Here is a 13,964-nt window from a genome sequence, read left to right on the forward strand (position 1 = left end):
TCCACCCAATACTGCTGAAAGGTTTAGTGCTGAAGCCAGGTGAGGACAGGGTTTGGTTCATCAATGTTGGCAAATGAAGGAGAGTTGCTTTGAAAAGGTAACTGCTGCTTTTATATCCCAACAGGCTTCCTTATTTCAGGACGGGAGAAAAGGAAATACAAAACAAAACATACGGCAGTCAACACATCGAGATATCAAAATAGTCTCCACAAACCTTCTCGCCGGTCGCCATTCTCTTGCTCGAAGAAAAATCTTTCAAGGACCGTGTCACTTCCCTGGAGAGAAAAATCCTTGTTTAGCCACATTTCAAAGGCAGATTTACACATTCTGCCGAGTTGACGTGCCTCACAGCAAATGGAATCGTTTTGCCAGTGATTGATAACCTGCTTCAGGAAACAATTTTTGTTTTGAACACACAAGCACTATTTGAACATCTGCTATCTGCCAGAAACATGTTTAACCTTACCATCCAAATCTGGATGCTGCCTTCAATAGTTTGGTTCCTAAGTTGGGCAATTCCCTGAGTAAACACGCACAGGAGCCCAGCTTCCATATTTTGAAAGTCTCTTAACCTTAACTACAGGTTCATATAGATCAGGGCACACAAATTCAAGGCAACTATGAATTCTGCTCTTGTGGTCTAAATGAACTTTAGGATCAGATTGTAAGACAAAAGCAAATTACTGTGGAATCTGAAACCAAAAGAGAAAATGCTGGAAAATCTCAGCGGATCTGGCAGCATCTGTTAGGAGAGAAAAGTGACAAAGGGTCATCAGAACTTGAAACATCAGTTCTTAAATCTCCTTACCGACATTTGCCAGACCTGCTGAGATTTTCCAGCATTTTCCCTTTTAGGATCAGATCGTCAAGACAAGCTCGCTGAGACTACAGCCCAAATGTAGAATTTTAAGGCCTTGTCGCAATGGAGTTGGGGCTTTAAAATGTGGAGGGTTCAAAACTCTATTGACTCTGGCAGGAATGGAAAATCTCGCTGCTGGGAGGGTCTGTAAAATTCTGCCCCCAGAGAGCAACACAGGAAAGTTTTAAAATGAGCTGAGTCTATAGTTAGAGTGAAGCAAACTGATGGTTCGGTGCAAAGGTAACAGCCCTTCCCCAAAGTTTTGTCCATTATACTAACCACGTGAACATACTTTCGTCAGAATAAAATTACGTAAGAGTAAGTATCTTTTTCACATTAATAGCCCAGGATAATAGGAGGTCTGACATCTACAATGTTAGGATAGGAGGAAATCCAAATGTAGTGACTTCTACAATGTTACTGAGAAGTTTAAATCGATCCCCTGCAAGTGTAATTATACATGAAAATGCAATCTGCCCACCCTGCCCAAATGTGGTTAGAAATCGCAGTGGATGTTAATGAAAAGGCTTTCTTTTCTATCTTGGTCACTAAACAATTCTGAAATGAATGCTCTATGACTAGTACAGAAATACAGAAGAAACACTGGGACATACTGGGACACTTCTGCAATATGCTTGTGACGCAGTGTAATCCAGAGGTCGTCATCCTCATCCAGAAGAACCTCCTTGACACGGTTTTCTCCGATTCCGCTTGTTTCGTACCTGAGGGGGAGAAAAAAATAAACTGATCACCTTAAACAGAAACTCAGACCTGGAAGTAAGTGACTGCTCAGTTTTTTCAGAACCTAAATAGTTCTTCCTGGGTTGACTTATGACTCTGATCCAAGCAGCAACCCTTCCTGAGTCTTTCTGAGCCACGAGCTGAGCCTGGCCAAAGGTCTTGAGCAAAAAGTCTGCTGAAAACACAGAAGAAAGCCAAACAGTAAAGCCCCCTTTCTCCTCACATCTTGTAGGGAAGCTGATGGTCTCTGCTCCACCAGCAGCACTTTTCTCACTGTGTGGTGGGTCATGACTCTCTGACAGAGCATCTTACCCAGGCCCTATCCCCGTAACCCCATGCATTTACCCTGCTAATCCCCCTAACCTACATATCTACATATTTATAATGGCCAATCCGCCTAACTTGAACATCTTTGGACTGTGGGAGGAAACCGGAGCACCCGGAGGAAACAGACATGGGGAAAATGTGCAAACTCCACACAAACAGCCATTCAAGGTTGGAATTGAACCCCCAAATCAGTACTAACCATTGTGCCACCCTACCGCTCTGTAAAGACTTCTTCTTTCAAGCAAATACTTGGATGCCTCAGGTGCCCTAGTGAAATGTACAGAGGTGTGTGACATGGGCACCAGAGTATAAAATACAAGGTGCAATATTGTGCCAGATTAATTGTGCATTAAAGCAGAGCAAGTCTGTTTGTTTAGAAAATACTATTGCATTGGCATGATTTCCATTGTCTGTTCAGCTGACCCTACCACAGCAAACAGGATAACTGAACAATATTCATGATGGAAATTGGGTGGTTTTAAATCCATGTCAGTCTGGAATGAAGGTCCTTTCTTTTCTTTGACTTATTTCCCTTTCTTTTGCTTGTTAATGTCTTTATATTATAGAACCCCTACAGTGCAGGAGGAGGCCATTCGGCCCATTGAGCCTGCAACAGCAACAATCCCACCCAGACCCTGTCCTCATAACCCCAAATGTTTACTCTGCCAATCTCCGTGACACTAAAGGGCAACTTAGCAATGGCCAATCCATCTCAACCACACATCTTTGGTGTGTGGGAGGACATCGGAACACCCGGAGGAAACCCAAGGGGAGACATGGGAACTCCATACAGATGGTCACCCGAGGTTGGAATTGAACCGCGGTCCCTGGCGCTGTGAGGCAACAGTGTTAACCACTGTGCCACCCTGCCACACTCAAATCGGTATAAAATAGGTTTGGATAGTTTTGACTCAACTCGAGATGGATGTGGATCCAAACAACAAAATAGAATGGAATTTGGTGATCTCACTCAACACATAAAGACAATCTGGAAAGATTCAATCAGTAAAATGGAGGTTGAGTTTTGGATGAGGTCTCCTTTGGACGAGAATGAGAAAGTCTTAGTCTGTATTTGGCCTGTGCTGCACCTGGCCTGGATGTACTAAGTGCTGACACTGGATGCTGAAGTTTGAAATGCATATTGAAAGAGCAGTGCCATCTCCACAAGCATAAATACCTACCGTTCACCAGGTGACTCTCAAAATAAAACATTCAATCCATGCGCAGCGTGAAGCACATGCTCATTAGATGAGGAAAATACAAGCTGGCCTAAGTCCGACATAACCACGACCCAGAACTCGGTGTCATTTTTCTGAAGGCAATTGTTGGTATTGTCTGAAAACTCTATTCCGAACAATGATGAAACACACAGGCATTGTGAAAAAGTAGAAAATAAGGAGCTTCTCACTTGTAAACATCATTTTCAACAGGCAGCAGGTCATAGGTCATGGCCTGGAAGGTCAATTCGTGGAGTACAGGAGATACTGGGTCAAATCCACGGTCAATTATCAACAGCTGTGAGCGAGCTTTGTCTGGACCCTGAAATCAGAGAATCCAGCCATAAGAACGAGACACAAGCTAGTTAACCATAAGCTTATTGCACCTTATGTAATAGCGATACAAGCATTAACATAAACACATCTTTCATCAACAGTCCTTCAATTCAACATTTATTGACATGTTATCACTTCTCACCCAATAAATATTGAACATGGAGAACCTAAAGAAATTTCTGTTCCTATTCTATTTGGACCAGTCAGGTCCTCTGAAGCAATCCAATTAGATGAAAAGATGGCAGGCAAGAATTCAGAATTCCATAATCCCAAATGTTGGGAGTGACTTGCCCATCTGTTTTCATCCCTTCCTGCAGAGACGGTCGCTATACTAATGACCTGACTGAGATTAAGAAAGTTACCTGTTTGTAATTGAGTGTGTGAATGTGCATCTGGCTGTTCTGTGTATTGGTACTCAGTAAGTAAGCACTGACATCATAGAATCCCTGCAGTGCAGAAGGAACCATTCAGCCCAAAGAGTCTGCACTGACAACATCCCGACCAGGCCCTATTTCCATAACCCCATGCAATGACACAGCTAATCTCCCAAACATGAGGGGTCAACTTAAATGGCCAATTTACCTAAACTGCTCATCTTTGGACTGTGGGAGGAAACCAGAGCACCCAGAGGAAACCCACACAGACACGGGGAGAATGTGCAAACTCAACACAGTGACCTGAGGTCGGAATTAAACCCAGGTTCCTGGCACAGTGAGGCAGCAGTGCTAACCACTCTGCCACCATGCCGCCCTGATAATGGGCCCTGAATATCTGTGGAGGGACAGTCTAACTCCAAAAGCCACTGTGTTCCTGTTTTCTCACCAGAACTTATTTTTAACATCTTATTTCACCCGGCCTTCTGACTCAGGCTGGTTGTGATCCAGCCGGTGCTGCGACATCTGAGGTCATTTCAGTCAGATGTGAGGAGGCCACACTCCCTCTTTTACAGCGCTAGCTGTGGTGTGAATCCTTCTAATTCTTTCTGGGTAACTATTAATGTTACGCAGTCCAAATCAATTTATGATTTAAATTGCAACTTTTGGATGGTTCGAAGTGCAGGGCAATTGCCCTGGGGAAGTTTGAACTTCCTAGGCATTTTCCATACAAATCTTGCAGTGGGTTGGGTGTATGTATGTATGTGCGTGTATGTGTGTGTGTGTGTGTGTGTGTGGTTCCCAAATGCACACACACACCACCCCCCTCCCCCAAAGTTACACTGCCCTGGAGTTCAGAGCTTATGGCCTGCCAACCACACTGGGCGGAATTTTCCCATCCCTGCCTGCCAATGGGAATTGTAGTGGGCGGGACACAGATGATACAAGTTCCATGGAACACGGATGATACAAAGTCCATTGACCCCGGGTCGGATTTTCTGGCTTTGGGGCGAGCGTGCAGACTCAGAGATTGCTGCCTTGCAGCAACTGCCATGCAACGTATCACACATTACCAGTGAATACATGCATAAATAATCGAGATAGGTGTAATTTCCACAGAGCTGTCTTCCTGCTTCCTTGTTACTACGCCTGTTACTAACAAATCCCAATTATTAAATACCACTGATTTTTTAAAAGAATTACTGAACAGAAACAGCAGCTACAGTACAATTTCTAAACTACCATGTGTCTTCTATAAAGACAAAAAAAAAATCCATGCTTTACTTTAGTACAGGTCATGTCAATGCTTTAACTTTTTATTCAGGAACTTCAACCTATTCATAATAAGACATTAGTTTCAAAACTAAACTCAATTTCTCCACTTTAGGAATTGGATGCTTCCTGCCAAAGTTTGTTCACTTATCACAGTTAAGTCAAAATGGGCAAGTACTTTACACTAAATTATTGCCCTTCAATGTGGAATGTTATCTACTTTATCAAATAAGTAAGAGCTAAAAAACATAAGCAAGGTGTGCAAGTCATTGATGGTGAAGGTTCTGCAAATTGTTTCACAATTATTTGCAAGTTTTCGATCTATCAATGTTCTGTTAAGGCTGCGTTAAGACTTGCTTATCTCTTTGATGAGTTCTTCCACAGTTTCTAAGGCGTTGAATTTCCTCTGTGGAATGCAACTCACCTTTGTGCACCTTTTGTGGATTCATAGATTTGTGTGTACTTTGGAAAGTGTGCGGGAATGAAATTTGCCAGCAAGAATCAGAACTGTAACTGTTGATCATTTTAAGCAAGTACACAGATGTCCTGTGAGGCTAAGCTATTTCAAAAGGTCTAGGCTGCCTGCCAGTCTCAGGCTGAGCTGCTGGGAGCATCATCCATAGCACTTCCAGTGGTTTTATTCATGACTCTGGCATTAGGGAAAAGTGCAGAGCAATATTATGAACTGATTTATGTTCGAAAAAAATTAATAACTGACACATTCGAAAGAGAACTGTATAAATATGTGAAGGGATAAATTTATGGGGCAATGAGTTAGGAGCAAGGGAATGGAATTAATTGAATACTTTTACCAGTCCGTATAGACACAATGGCTGAATGGCATCCATCACTGCTGGAGCCTTCTATGATTCTGTGGCACATATTAAAAGGATAAATCATCCAGTGGAAGTAAGAAGAAAACTCATGAATAAACCATCAATATGAAAAGATTTTGGGTGGGATATTCTGACCATGCTCGCCCCAGTGCTGGAAAATTCCACTCAAGGCCAATGGACCTTTCCGTGGTGCGTGTTGTTAGGAATGGGTTAACTGCAACCTCCCATTTTAGACCTAATCTCCCTGTTAACTGTTTAATAGTACTCACCAGGATATATCAAGTGGTTACAGTTGGCAATGGATGTGAGGTATATATATGGAGTTGTAAAAGAGAATAAAGTGAGTTTGTGAAGAAGCTGGACTTGCATCATCTTTTATTACTGGGCTACAAGTGAGAGGCTTAACACATTCCCCGCCTGCTACGATTCCTTTTGTTTAATTCTGTTGCTAAATTGTTAACTTCAGGCCCAAAGCAATATATTAACTTTATAGACTGGGATTTTTGAAATTCTTACCCAGAATATGGGTGTCGATGGCTGAACCAGCATTTATTATCCATCCCCAAGACTGAGTGGCTTTCTAGGCAATTTAACAGTCCACTATATTACTTGGTCTGGAGTCACATGTAGCCCAGACCAGGTGGAGGCAGCAAAATAAAGGGGATTAGTGAACCAGATGGGTTTTTTACAACAATGGTCTAGTAGTCATCTGGATTTTTAATTAGAGATTTTTTTGAATTCAAGTTTGCAGGATTCGAACTCAGGTCCCCAAAACACCATGCTGGATTTCTGGATTACTCCCAGTGACAATGCCACTATGCCACAATATCCCCCTTATTTGCCATGGGAAGGTGCAGGAAGGGGATATTTGCATCTGCTTTGCCTGACCAAAGCTTAATTTTCACAAAAATAAAATCACTCTCGAGTAACTTTCCATTTAAATAGACAACAATTAGGAGGCTGACTACTTTGGAAATAGCAAATCAATAATGGAAACTGGATCTTAGACAATAATGGAATTTTCTTATTTTGACTGAACAGCAAGCAACACCCCTGGTCACTCTGTCCCTGTGGAAGTGGTGTAGTTCCTCACCGTATAGTAAATCCAGTAGACGCGACAGGTTGGGTATTAAAGGAGAACCATTGTTATATTGGAAACACTTACTTCGCCCATTGTCGGATCATCAGCTTTGTATGCATCTAGTTTATCTTGGACCAGCTGTGCAAGCATGGCATTTTCTTTATAATCGCTGGAAATGCAAAGGCAGCATATTACGGAAAAAATACCAACACAATTTAGAAACAGGTTTTCAACAACTCTCATACTTTTCCTATGAAAAATGACCCAGCCATAGAACATCAAAGTAGCAGTTGGGAATTACGCCGCAAACATTTTACTAACTAGTGAATCCTCGAATGACTGTGCTTCTCTTTTCGGTAACAACATTTTCTGCAAATGTTGACTCAAATTAGGTTTGATTTTACAGATTAGAACCCCCATTGCACAACAGGAACTGAACAGGAATGCAGCTGTGTGCGTCAGCCCATATTAAAACAGACAAAACAGTACATCGGGCACACTGACCTCCCTGGCTGCACTTCTGACTTGCACTCCCCTTGCCTGAAACTCTGAGCCAGGGACTCCAACTTGTACAAGACACCAGATGACACACCTTCAGGGTCCCTGAGTTAGTGTGATACTGTGAATGGTGTGATAGTGAGTTGGCAGCCCGTTTTAGATCTGTCCCCATTTATATTCCATTGACGTCAATCGGAATGAAAATGGGGAGAGATGTGACTATGTGCTGATGAGCCTGACAAACCGACAAGGTCTTGGTTGAATCTCAATTATACACTGAACCCCAGCAAAGTTATTGTGCATTGAGACAAGTGGCTGTGGTGTCTTTGGTTCAGAAGAGGCAGCTAGATTCAAGGAAAATAAATCTGATTAAGAAGCACAGGGGCTGGAATGTTATAACCTTTCACACCGGCAGGATTTTCCCATCATAAAATGCTTACAATGCAGAAGGAGATCATTCGACCCATCGAGTCTGCATCAACCACAATCCCACCCAGCCCCTATCTCCATCACCCCTACTAATCCTCCTGACACAAAGTGACAATTTTAGCATGGCCAATCAATCTGATCTACACATCTTTGGACTGTGGGAGGAAACTGGAGCACCCAGAGTAAACTCACACAGACACAGGGAGAACATGCAAACTCCACCCAGACAGTGACCCAAGCAGGAATTGAACCCAGGTCCCTGGCGCTGTAAGGCAGCAGCGTTAATCACTGTGCCACTGTGTGAATGGAGATTTGGCTGAGCACCAAATTCTCTGACTTCGCTACAGCGGCAGCGTGGCATGAACAGCCAGTAGGATCGCAGCCAGGGTTTAAAAAGATCACTCTTAGCACAGTGTTCTGCTGAGATTTGTTTTGCCAATCTGAGAATATTATTGTTTTACAAGCAGCAGGAACTTGGAGTTACCTGCTGCATTGTCCTTTCAGTCTGATATCAAGTTCTTTGTAAAAACTATTAAAATTGTGTTATTTTTTAAAAGCTATTGATATTGCTGTTCCATTCCTTTCACTGTGATCTCCTGAGGAAAAACAATAGAAAATAAATGGAATCCAAAAATCCACGCCCAATGTTGTCACCTTGTGTTGGCAGAATACTTTACCTACCTTTATTGAGCTGCACACCAATCCTCAGCTCCCAGAGCAGCTGATAAACATGAATTAGTTCTCTACCAGTGGCACTCTGCAAGTTACTAATTAAACAACACACATGCATGTGCATGTAAATGTGTTTACACATGACTGTGAAAGTGTGCATGTGTGTATGCATGTGAGTATGTGCATGTGAATGTGTGTGCACAAGTGTGTGTGCAAATATGTGTGTGTGTATGTGCACGTGAATATGTTGGTGCACGCTATGTGTGTGCATGTGAATGTGTGTGTGGGGAATGTGTGCTTGAGTGCAAGTATGTGTGTGAATGTGTGTGTGTATATACGTATGTGCATGTGTGTGTGAGAGAATGTGTGTGTACATGCATGTGTATGCGTGACTGTGCATGTGTGTATACATATGTGCATGTGTGTGTGTGAATGTGTGTGTGTGTACATGAATGTGTGTGCATGAATGTGCATGTGTACATGTATGTGTGAGTGTGCATGTGTGTGTGTAAGCGAGTGTCTCTCTTTAGGTCTTTGCAATGAGTGAATTGGATTCACCTGTCCTTTAAATTTTCTACCCATGACAGTCCTTCCTTACACGGTAAGGAATGCGATAAGTATTCACAATACAATTATGATTAAACTTCAGTACATCAGGGCACAGCATACTGATTTTTGAACCAATTGTGCCTTTGGTTATGCAGCCAGACATTTTGAATTGATTGCATGCACGGGTGGTCTGCACTTTCAAAGTGATTAATATGTCCTCATGACATGTAAAAGCAAAGAAAAAGAGAGACCGCTAAACCTGCTCCTTCCACAGTTTTGCATACTCTACCCTAACTAATGTCCTGATGAAACTGCCCGCATAAATATTCACTTCTCAGCCAAGCAAATCTCAAGAATATTTACACATTCACCTGTCTCCTTTATGTAACCAGGGCTTACTGTCCTCTGAATATAATATTCCATTACCCGGTCCCTCCCTATCCAGAACCATGGGATATGCTATGTCCAGGGAAGACAATACTGTTTAATTTAGTGGGACCGCTCCCACTGTGGGAAGCAGCAGTCTTTTAAGAGAGGAAGGGTGCATCATGAAAAATGTGCTCTCACCCCCTGTATCTGACAGCAGGATACTCTTTCAGTGTGGCACAGAGGGTTGCAATCTGCTCTGCTAATCGCTCCATGAGAGGGTTTCGCATCTGCGTCTTGTGGGGACTGTAAAAGCTCTGGAATGCATCTGGTACATCCAGCGAGTAAACCTGAAACACAGAAAATAATCGTCAACTCCTTGTGCGTAGCTTATGGATTAGGATACAGCAATGCCAGTTCATTCATGAAGAGAGGTCCAATCTGGCCTACTTGGCTATGACACAGCAGACCCATTATTAAAATACCATGTGCAGGGTACTGTCCAAGTGTTCTGGCTATTGAAAAGCTGCACAATTGGGTGCCCCTGTGTGCTGTTGCAACATGATAACCTGCAGAACCCCAGCTCAAAATAAACATGTGTAGTCCGTTCTCTGAATGTACTGTTCATTCCATGCCCTCGCCAATCCACTTTATGTGTAAAATTCAGCCAACTGACTTATTGCAAATATATTTTAGCTGGCCACTTCATTTCCTGTGCTGAGTTGTAAACCTAAATAATACAAGGCCAGCTCATGCTAACGTAAGCCATTGTACAAAAAAATGAAAAAGACTGCAGTGTGCAGAAAGCCATCTGTTCATGATCGCGTGACAGGTTTCCCAGTCGAATTGCAGGAACCCACTGTTTGACAGATGGACCTTGCAATCCTTGGCGCCTGCCTCTCATTGGTCATCGGGGCTGTAATCGCTGATATTTGCTGCAACTAACCACCGCTGAGACGGTCAGCAGAGTAAGACGGCCTTGCAGTAAATTATACATGACATGGATTGCGAAAACAACTCAGCCCAGTTAGGAGCATTAAGAGATTGAAATGAATCCCACTAAGTGCAGTCAGGCAAGTGCCGCAAGTCCACGTCTCAAACGTTTCTGCCACTTTGAGGCACTTTTTTTTTATTAGATGATTTCCGTGGATGTGAGCACAAGGTAGTGCGCGATCAGTGTAGAAACAGCACAGGAGAGTCATTCATATTTACTGCTAAGCTGAGTCTCTCATGCATTCAAAAGCTGATGCATAGTCTTTAATGATTCTTCAGAACACTTTTTGTGACTTTCAGTATTGTAGGTTAATAAATCCACGGAGGCAAAAGTCCCAACACCAATTTACTTTATTTATTCCATACATCTGTACACAGCCAGCTCTCCAGTTGCTCCCTGCTGAATGCAGGCTGAGAGTCTGACACACCTGCTTTAAATAGGGAGCATGAGACTCCCTGATTTAACCATCAATTAGGAGTCATCAGGTACTCCTGTTTTGTACCAACTTATCAAATTAAATTCAAAATCAAATTAACTGAGGGACAACTTAAAAAAGGGCAGATCTCCGAAAGGAGGGAGAACCGCCCGGACCAAAAATCAAAGCAGAAAGGAAACTTAAAACATCAAATCAAAACGTGATTATTGGGGTCTATACTACACCCCAACTCCTGCAGTGCCCAGCGAGCACAGAAAGGACTCATCAGGTAGTTTGTACTCTAGCAAGCCAACCTCATTAACCTGGCTGAAGTCATCACAGTAGGCGAGGTACACTTCTTCTTTTGAGACCTGGAGTTAATGGGGTTGATATTCACTGCGGTGAACGGAATGATAAATGTCTTCAAAATGGCATTGGCTCCATTTGGGGAAGGGGCTTACTGCCAGGTATCTAAAGTGCCAGTCCATTTGAGGTGAAATGGGGCTTTTTTAATTGGAGATTCTATGATGCAAATGAGACCCTGTTTGCTATCTGAGATCAGAACTCGTTGGTGCCTACACTGTACACACACTCCAGTCAGGTGACAGTGCCAAAAAGGACCACCAAAGTGTTGAATTATTTTTGCAGGCCATGGAAGAGCAGAAGGGTGTCTCTGAGGCCGACAACAATGATCAAATTTGAAAGAGACAGGAATTTCTCCATCACCCTGAATGTGCAACTGACCAGAACGTGCCACCATTGGACACCCAAATGTCAAAATCTAAACCCAGAGACTGGAGAGGCTGGGATTTTTTTCCCTACAGCAGGAAAGACTCAGGAGAGACCCAACAGAGGTACTGAAAATTATGAAGGGGTTTAGATAGAGCAAGTAGGAGAAACTATTTTCTCTGACAATTGGGTTGGTAACAAGAGGCCACAGACTTAACGTAATTGGTGAAAAAAATGGAGGAGAAATGAGTGAAGTTTCTTCACACAGAGGGTTGTTAAGATCTGAATCCATAGTAACTTCCAAAAAGCAATTTGACATTCTTTTTTAATTCATTCATGGAATGTGAGCGTCGTTGGCAGGGCCAGCACCTATTGCCCATCTGTGAGGGCATTGTGAACTACATTGCTGCGGATCTGGAGTTACATGTAGGCCAGACCAGGTAAGGACAGCAGATTTCCTTCCCTAAAGGACATTAGTGAGCTACATGGGTTTTTTAATGACAATCAACAATGGTTTTGTGGTGTCATCAGACTTTTAATTCCAGAGTTTTATTGAATTCAGATTTTACCATCTGCCATGGTGTGATTCGAAGTCAGATTCCCAGAGCATTACCCTGAGTCTCTGGATTATTAGTTCAGTCGTTACTAGATAATACCACAATGCCTCTCCCTCCCACATTCCAGGACACATCAAAGTTGCTAGTTTACGGAAGATAAGGCTTGAGGGTGGGACTAAATTGGATAGTTCTGTCAAAGAGCTGGTACAGGCCCCAGGAGTCAAATAGCCTGCCTCTGTGCTATAAGATTCTATAAGTCTGTGGTTCTATAACCACAATGAGTAAAAATAAGGGGATTTCAAATATCCAAAGGATGGCAGGAGTGAACAATACAAAGCAATGTGAAGGAAAGGTTCAGGTGCTTCATACAAATCCCCCAAATTTTGTGCACTGGGAGCAGAGGAAGGTAACAGCTAGAAAGTGGAAAGCACTGGTCTACATGTATTATCGCTAGACTATTAATCCAGCAACTAAGCTAATGTTCTGGGGACCTGGGTCCGAATCCTGTCACGGCAGGTGGTGGAATTTCAATTCAATATGAACTTGGAATTAAAAGTCTGATTATGACCATGCAACTACTGATGGTTATTATAAAAACCCATCTGGTTCACTAACATCCTATAGGGAAGGAAATCTGCCATCCTTACCTGGCCTGGCCTACATGTGGTTGACTCTCAACTGCTGTCTGAACAAGGGCAACTAAGGATGGGCAATAAATGGTATCCAGCCAGCGATACCCAAGTCACACAAATGAATAAAAAAAGAGTTACGAGGTGAGCCACATAAAACTCCATTTCCGTTTTTTAAGTTGCGTCTACATTTGGTGCACAACAGCCCTAATTTGTACTTTGGGATCCAGCCTTTGGAACTCGCTAGAAAGAACCTTGCAAGACAGTACTTGATCCCTTTGATCAGGTAAATGCCTTCACATTGATAAATGCCTGGCAGCAATGTAACACCAATCAAACATCAGCCACTCTCTCCTTTCTCTGCCCTCCTCCATCACAAAAACCTAGTCTTGCTCGAACACAGAAATTCAAATCATCCCAAATATAAGGTAACAAAGAAAAATTCTTGCATTTAAAAAAGCAGTGCTACAACACTGGAAAACTTCTCCAGCCCACCTTTACCTCCCTTAGTTACTGCTGAACAAAATGTCTCACCTGTGATTCATATGGAAGAAAGGCAATGTTGATCTCGGTAAGGGTTTTGATAACCTTTGATGTACGAGATTTTACCAGCTCATTAAACAATGGATCTGCACACGCTGTGAATTGTAAGAGCAACAGTTTTTACTTTTCTCTTTTAAACAGTAAGGCCAATGGCAAAACCAGTTCAACAGTGTACATGCAAGCAGAAGACAAGTGACCCTCAGGGTGTTTGCACTCAACCTCTTACTTCCCCTGTCTTCGCTTTTGATGCTCGTGCTTTTTCGTGCACCTCTTTGCCCCTCTGCCTGCTGTTGTTAGCTGTTACCCTTTCCCCTCCGTTGCACATCCCTCCTTCCACCATCACCCACACCTCCCATCCTCCACACTGCTCTTCGTCAGACCATACAGTTTTAATGGGCATTCATGAGTAGCAGATGATGTCGACATCACTGGCCATTGGGAAGTGAGAGCCACCACTAACTCTCCACTGGGAGAATCGCAAGAAGGTTTTCTGCCGGTGTGTTTTCGGGTTTTTGGCTCCCGCTGGACCCTCCGCTCTCG

The 13,964-nt window shown here is 42.9% G+C and overlaps 1 protein-coding gene across 3 annotated transcripts in view; it reads right to left on the minus strand.

Annotated features, from left to right (window-relative positions):
• The window catches only part of stxbp1a (syntaxin binding protein 1a), a 118,295-nt gene that overhangs the window by 22,641 nt on the left and 81,690 nt on the right, over nucleotides 1–13,964 (minus strand). For all 3 annotated transcript variants that reach the window (XM_080212490.1, XM_080212492.1, XM_080212491.1), the window contains exons 6-11: nucleotides 13,416–13,519; nucleotides 9,759–9,907; nucleotides 7,128–7,212; nucleotides 3,336–3,466; nucleotides 1,474–1,581; nucleotides 215–275 (exon numbers count right to left, since the gene is read on the minus strand). In XM_080212490.1, the coding sequence (XP_080068616.1) occupies nucleotides 215–275; nucleotides 1,474–1,581; nucleotides 3,336–3,466; nucleotides 7,128–7,212; nucleotides 9,759–9,907; nucleotides 13,416–13,519 (638 nt within the window). The remainder of the gene's footprint in view (nucleotides 1–214; nucleotides 276–1,473; nucleotides 1,582–3,335; nucleotides 3,467–7,127; nucleotides 7,213–9,758; nucleotides 9,908–13,415; nucleotides 13,520–13,964) is intronic.

The sequence above is a fragment of the Carcharhinus amblyrhynchos genome, chromosome 25, assembly GCF_965287045.1.
Source record: "Carcharhinus amblyrhynchos chromosome 25, sCarAmb.v2.hapA, whole genome shotgun sequence".
Classification (NCBI taxonomy): Eukaryota; Metazoa; Chordata; class Chondrichthyes; order Carcharhiniformes; family Carcharhinidae; genus Carcharhinus; species Carcharhinus amblyrhynchos.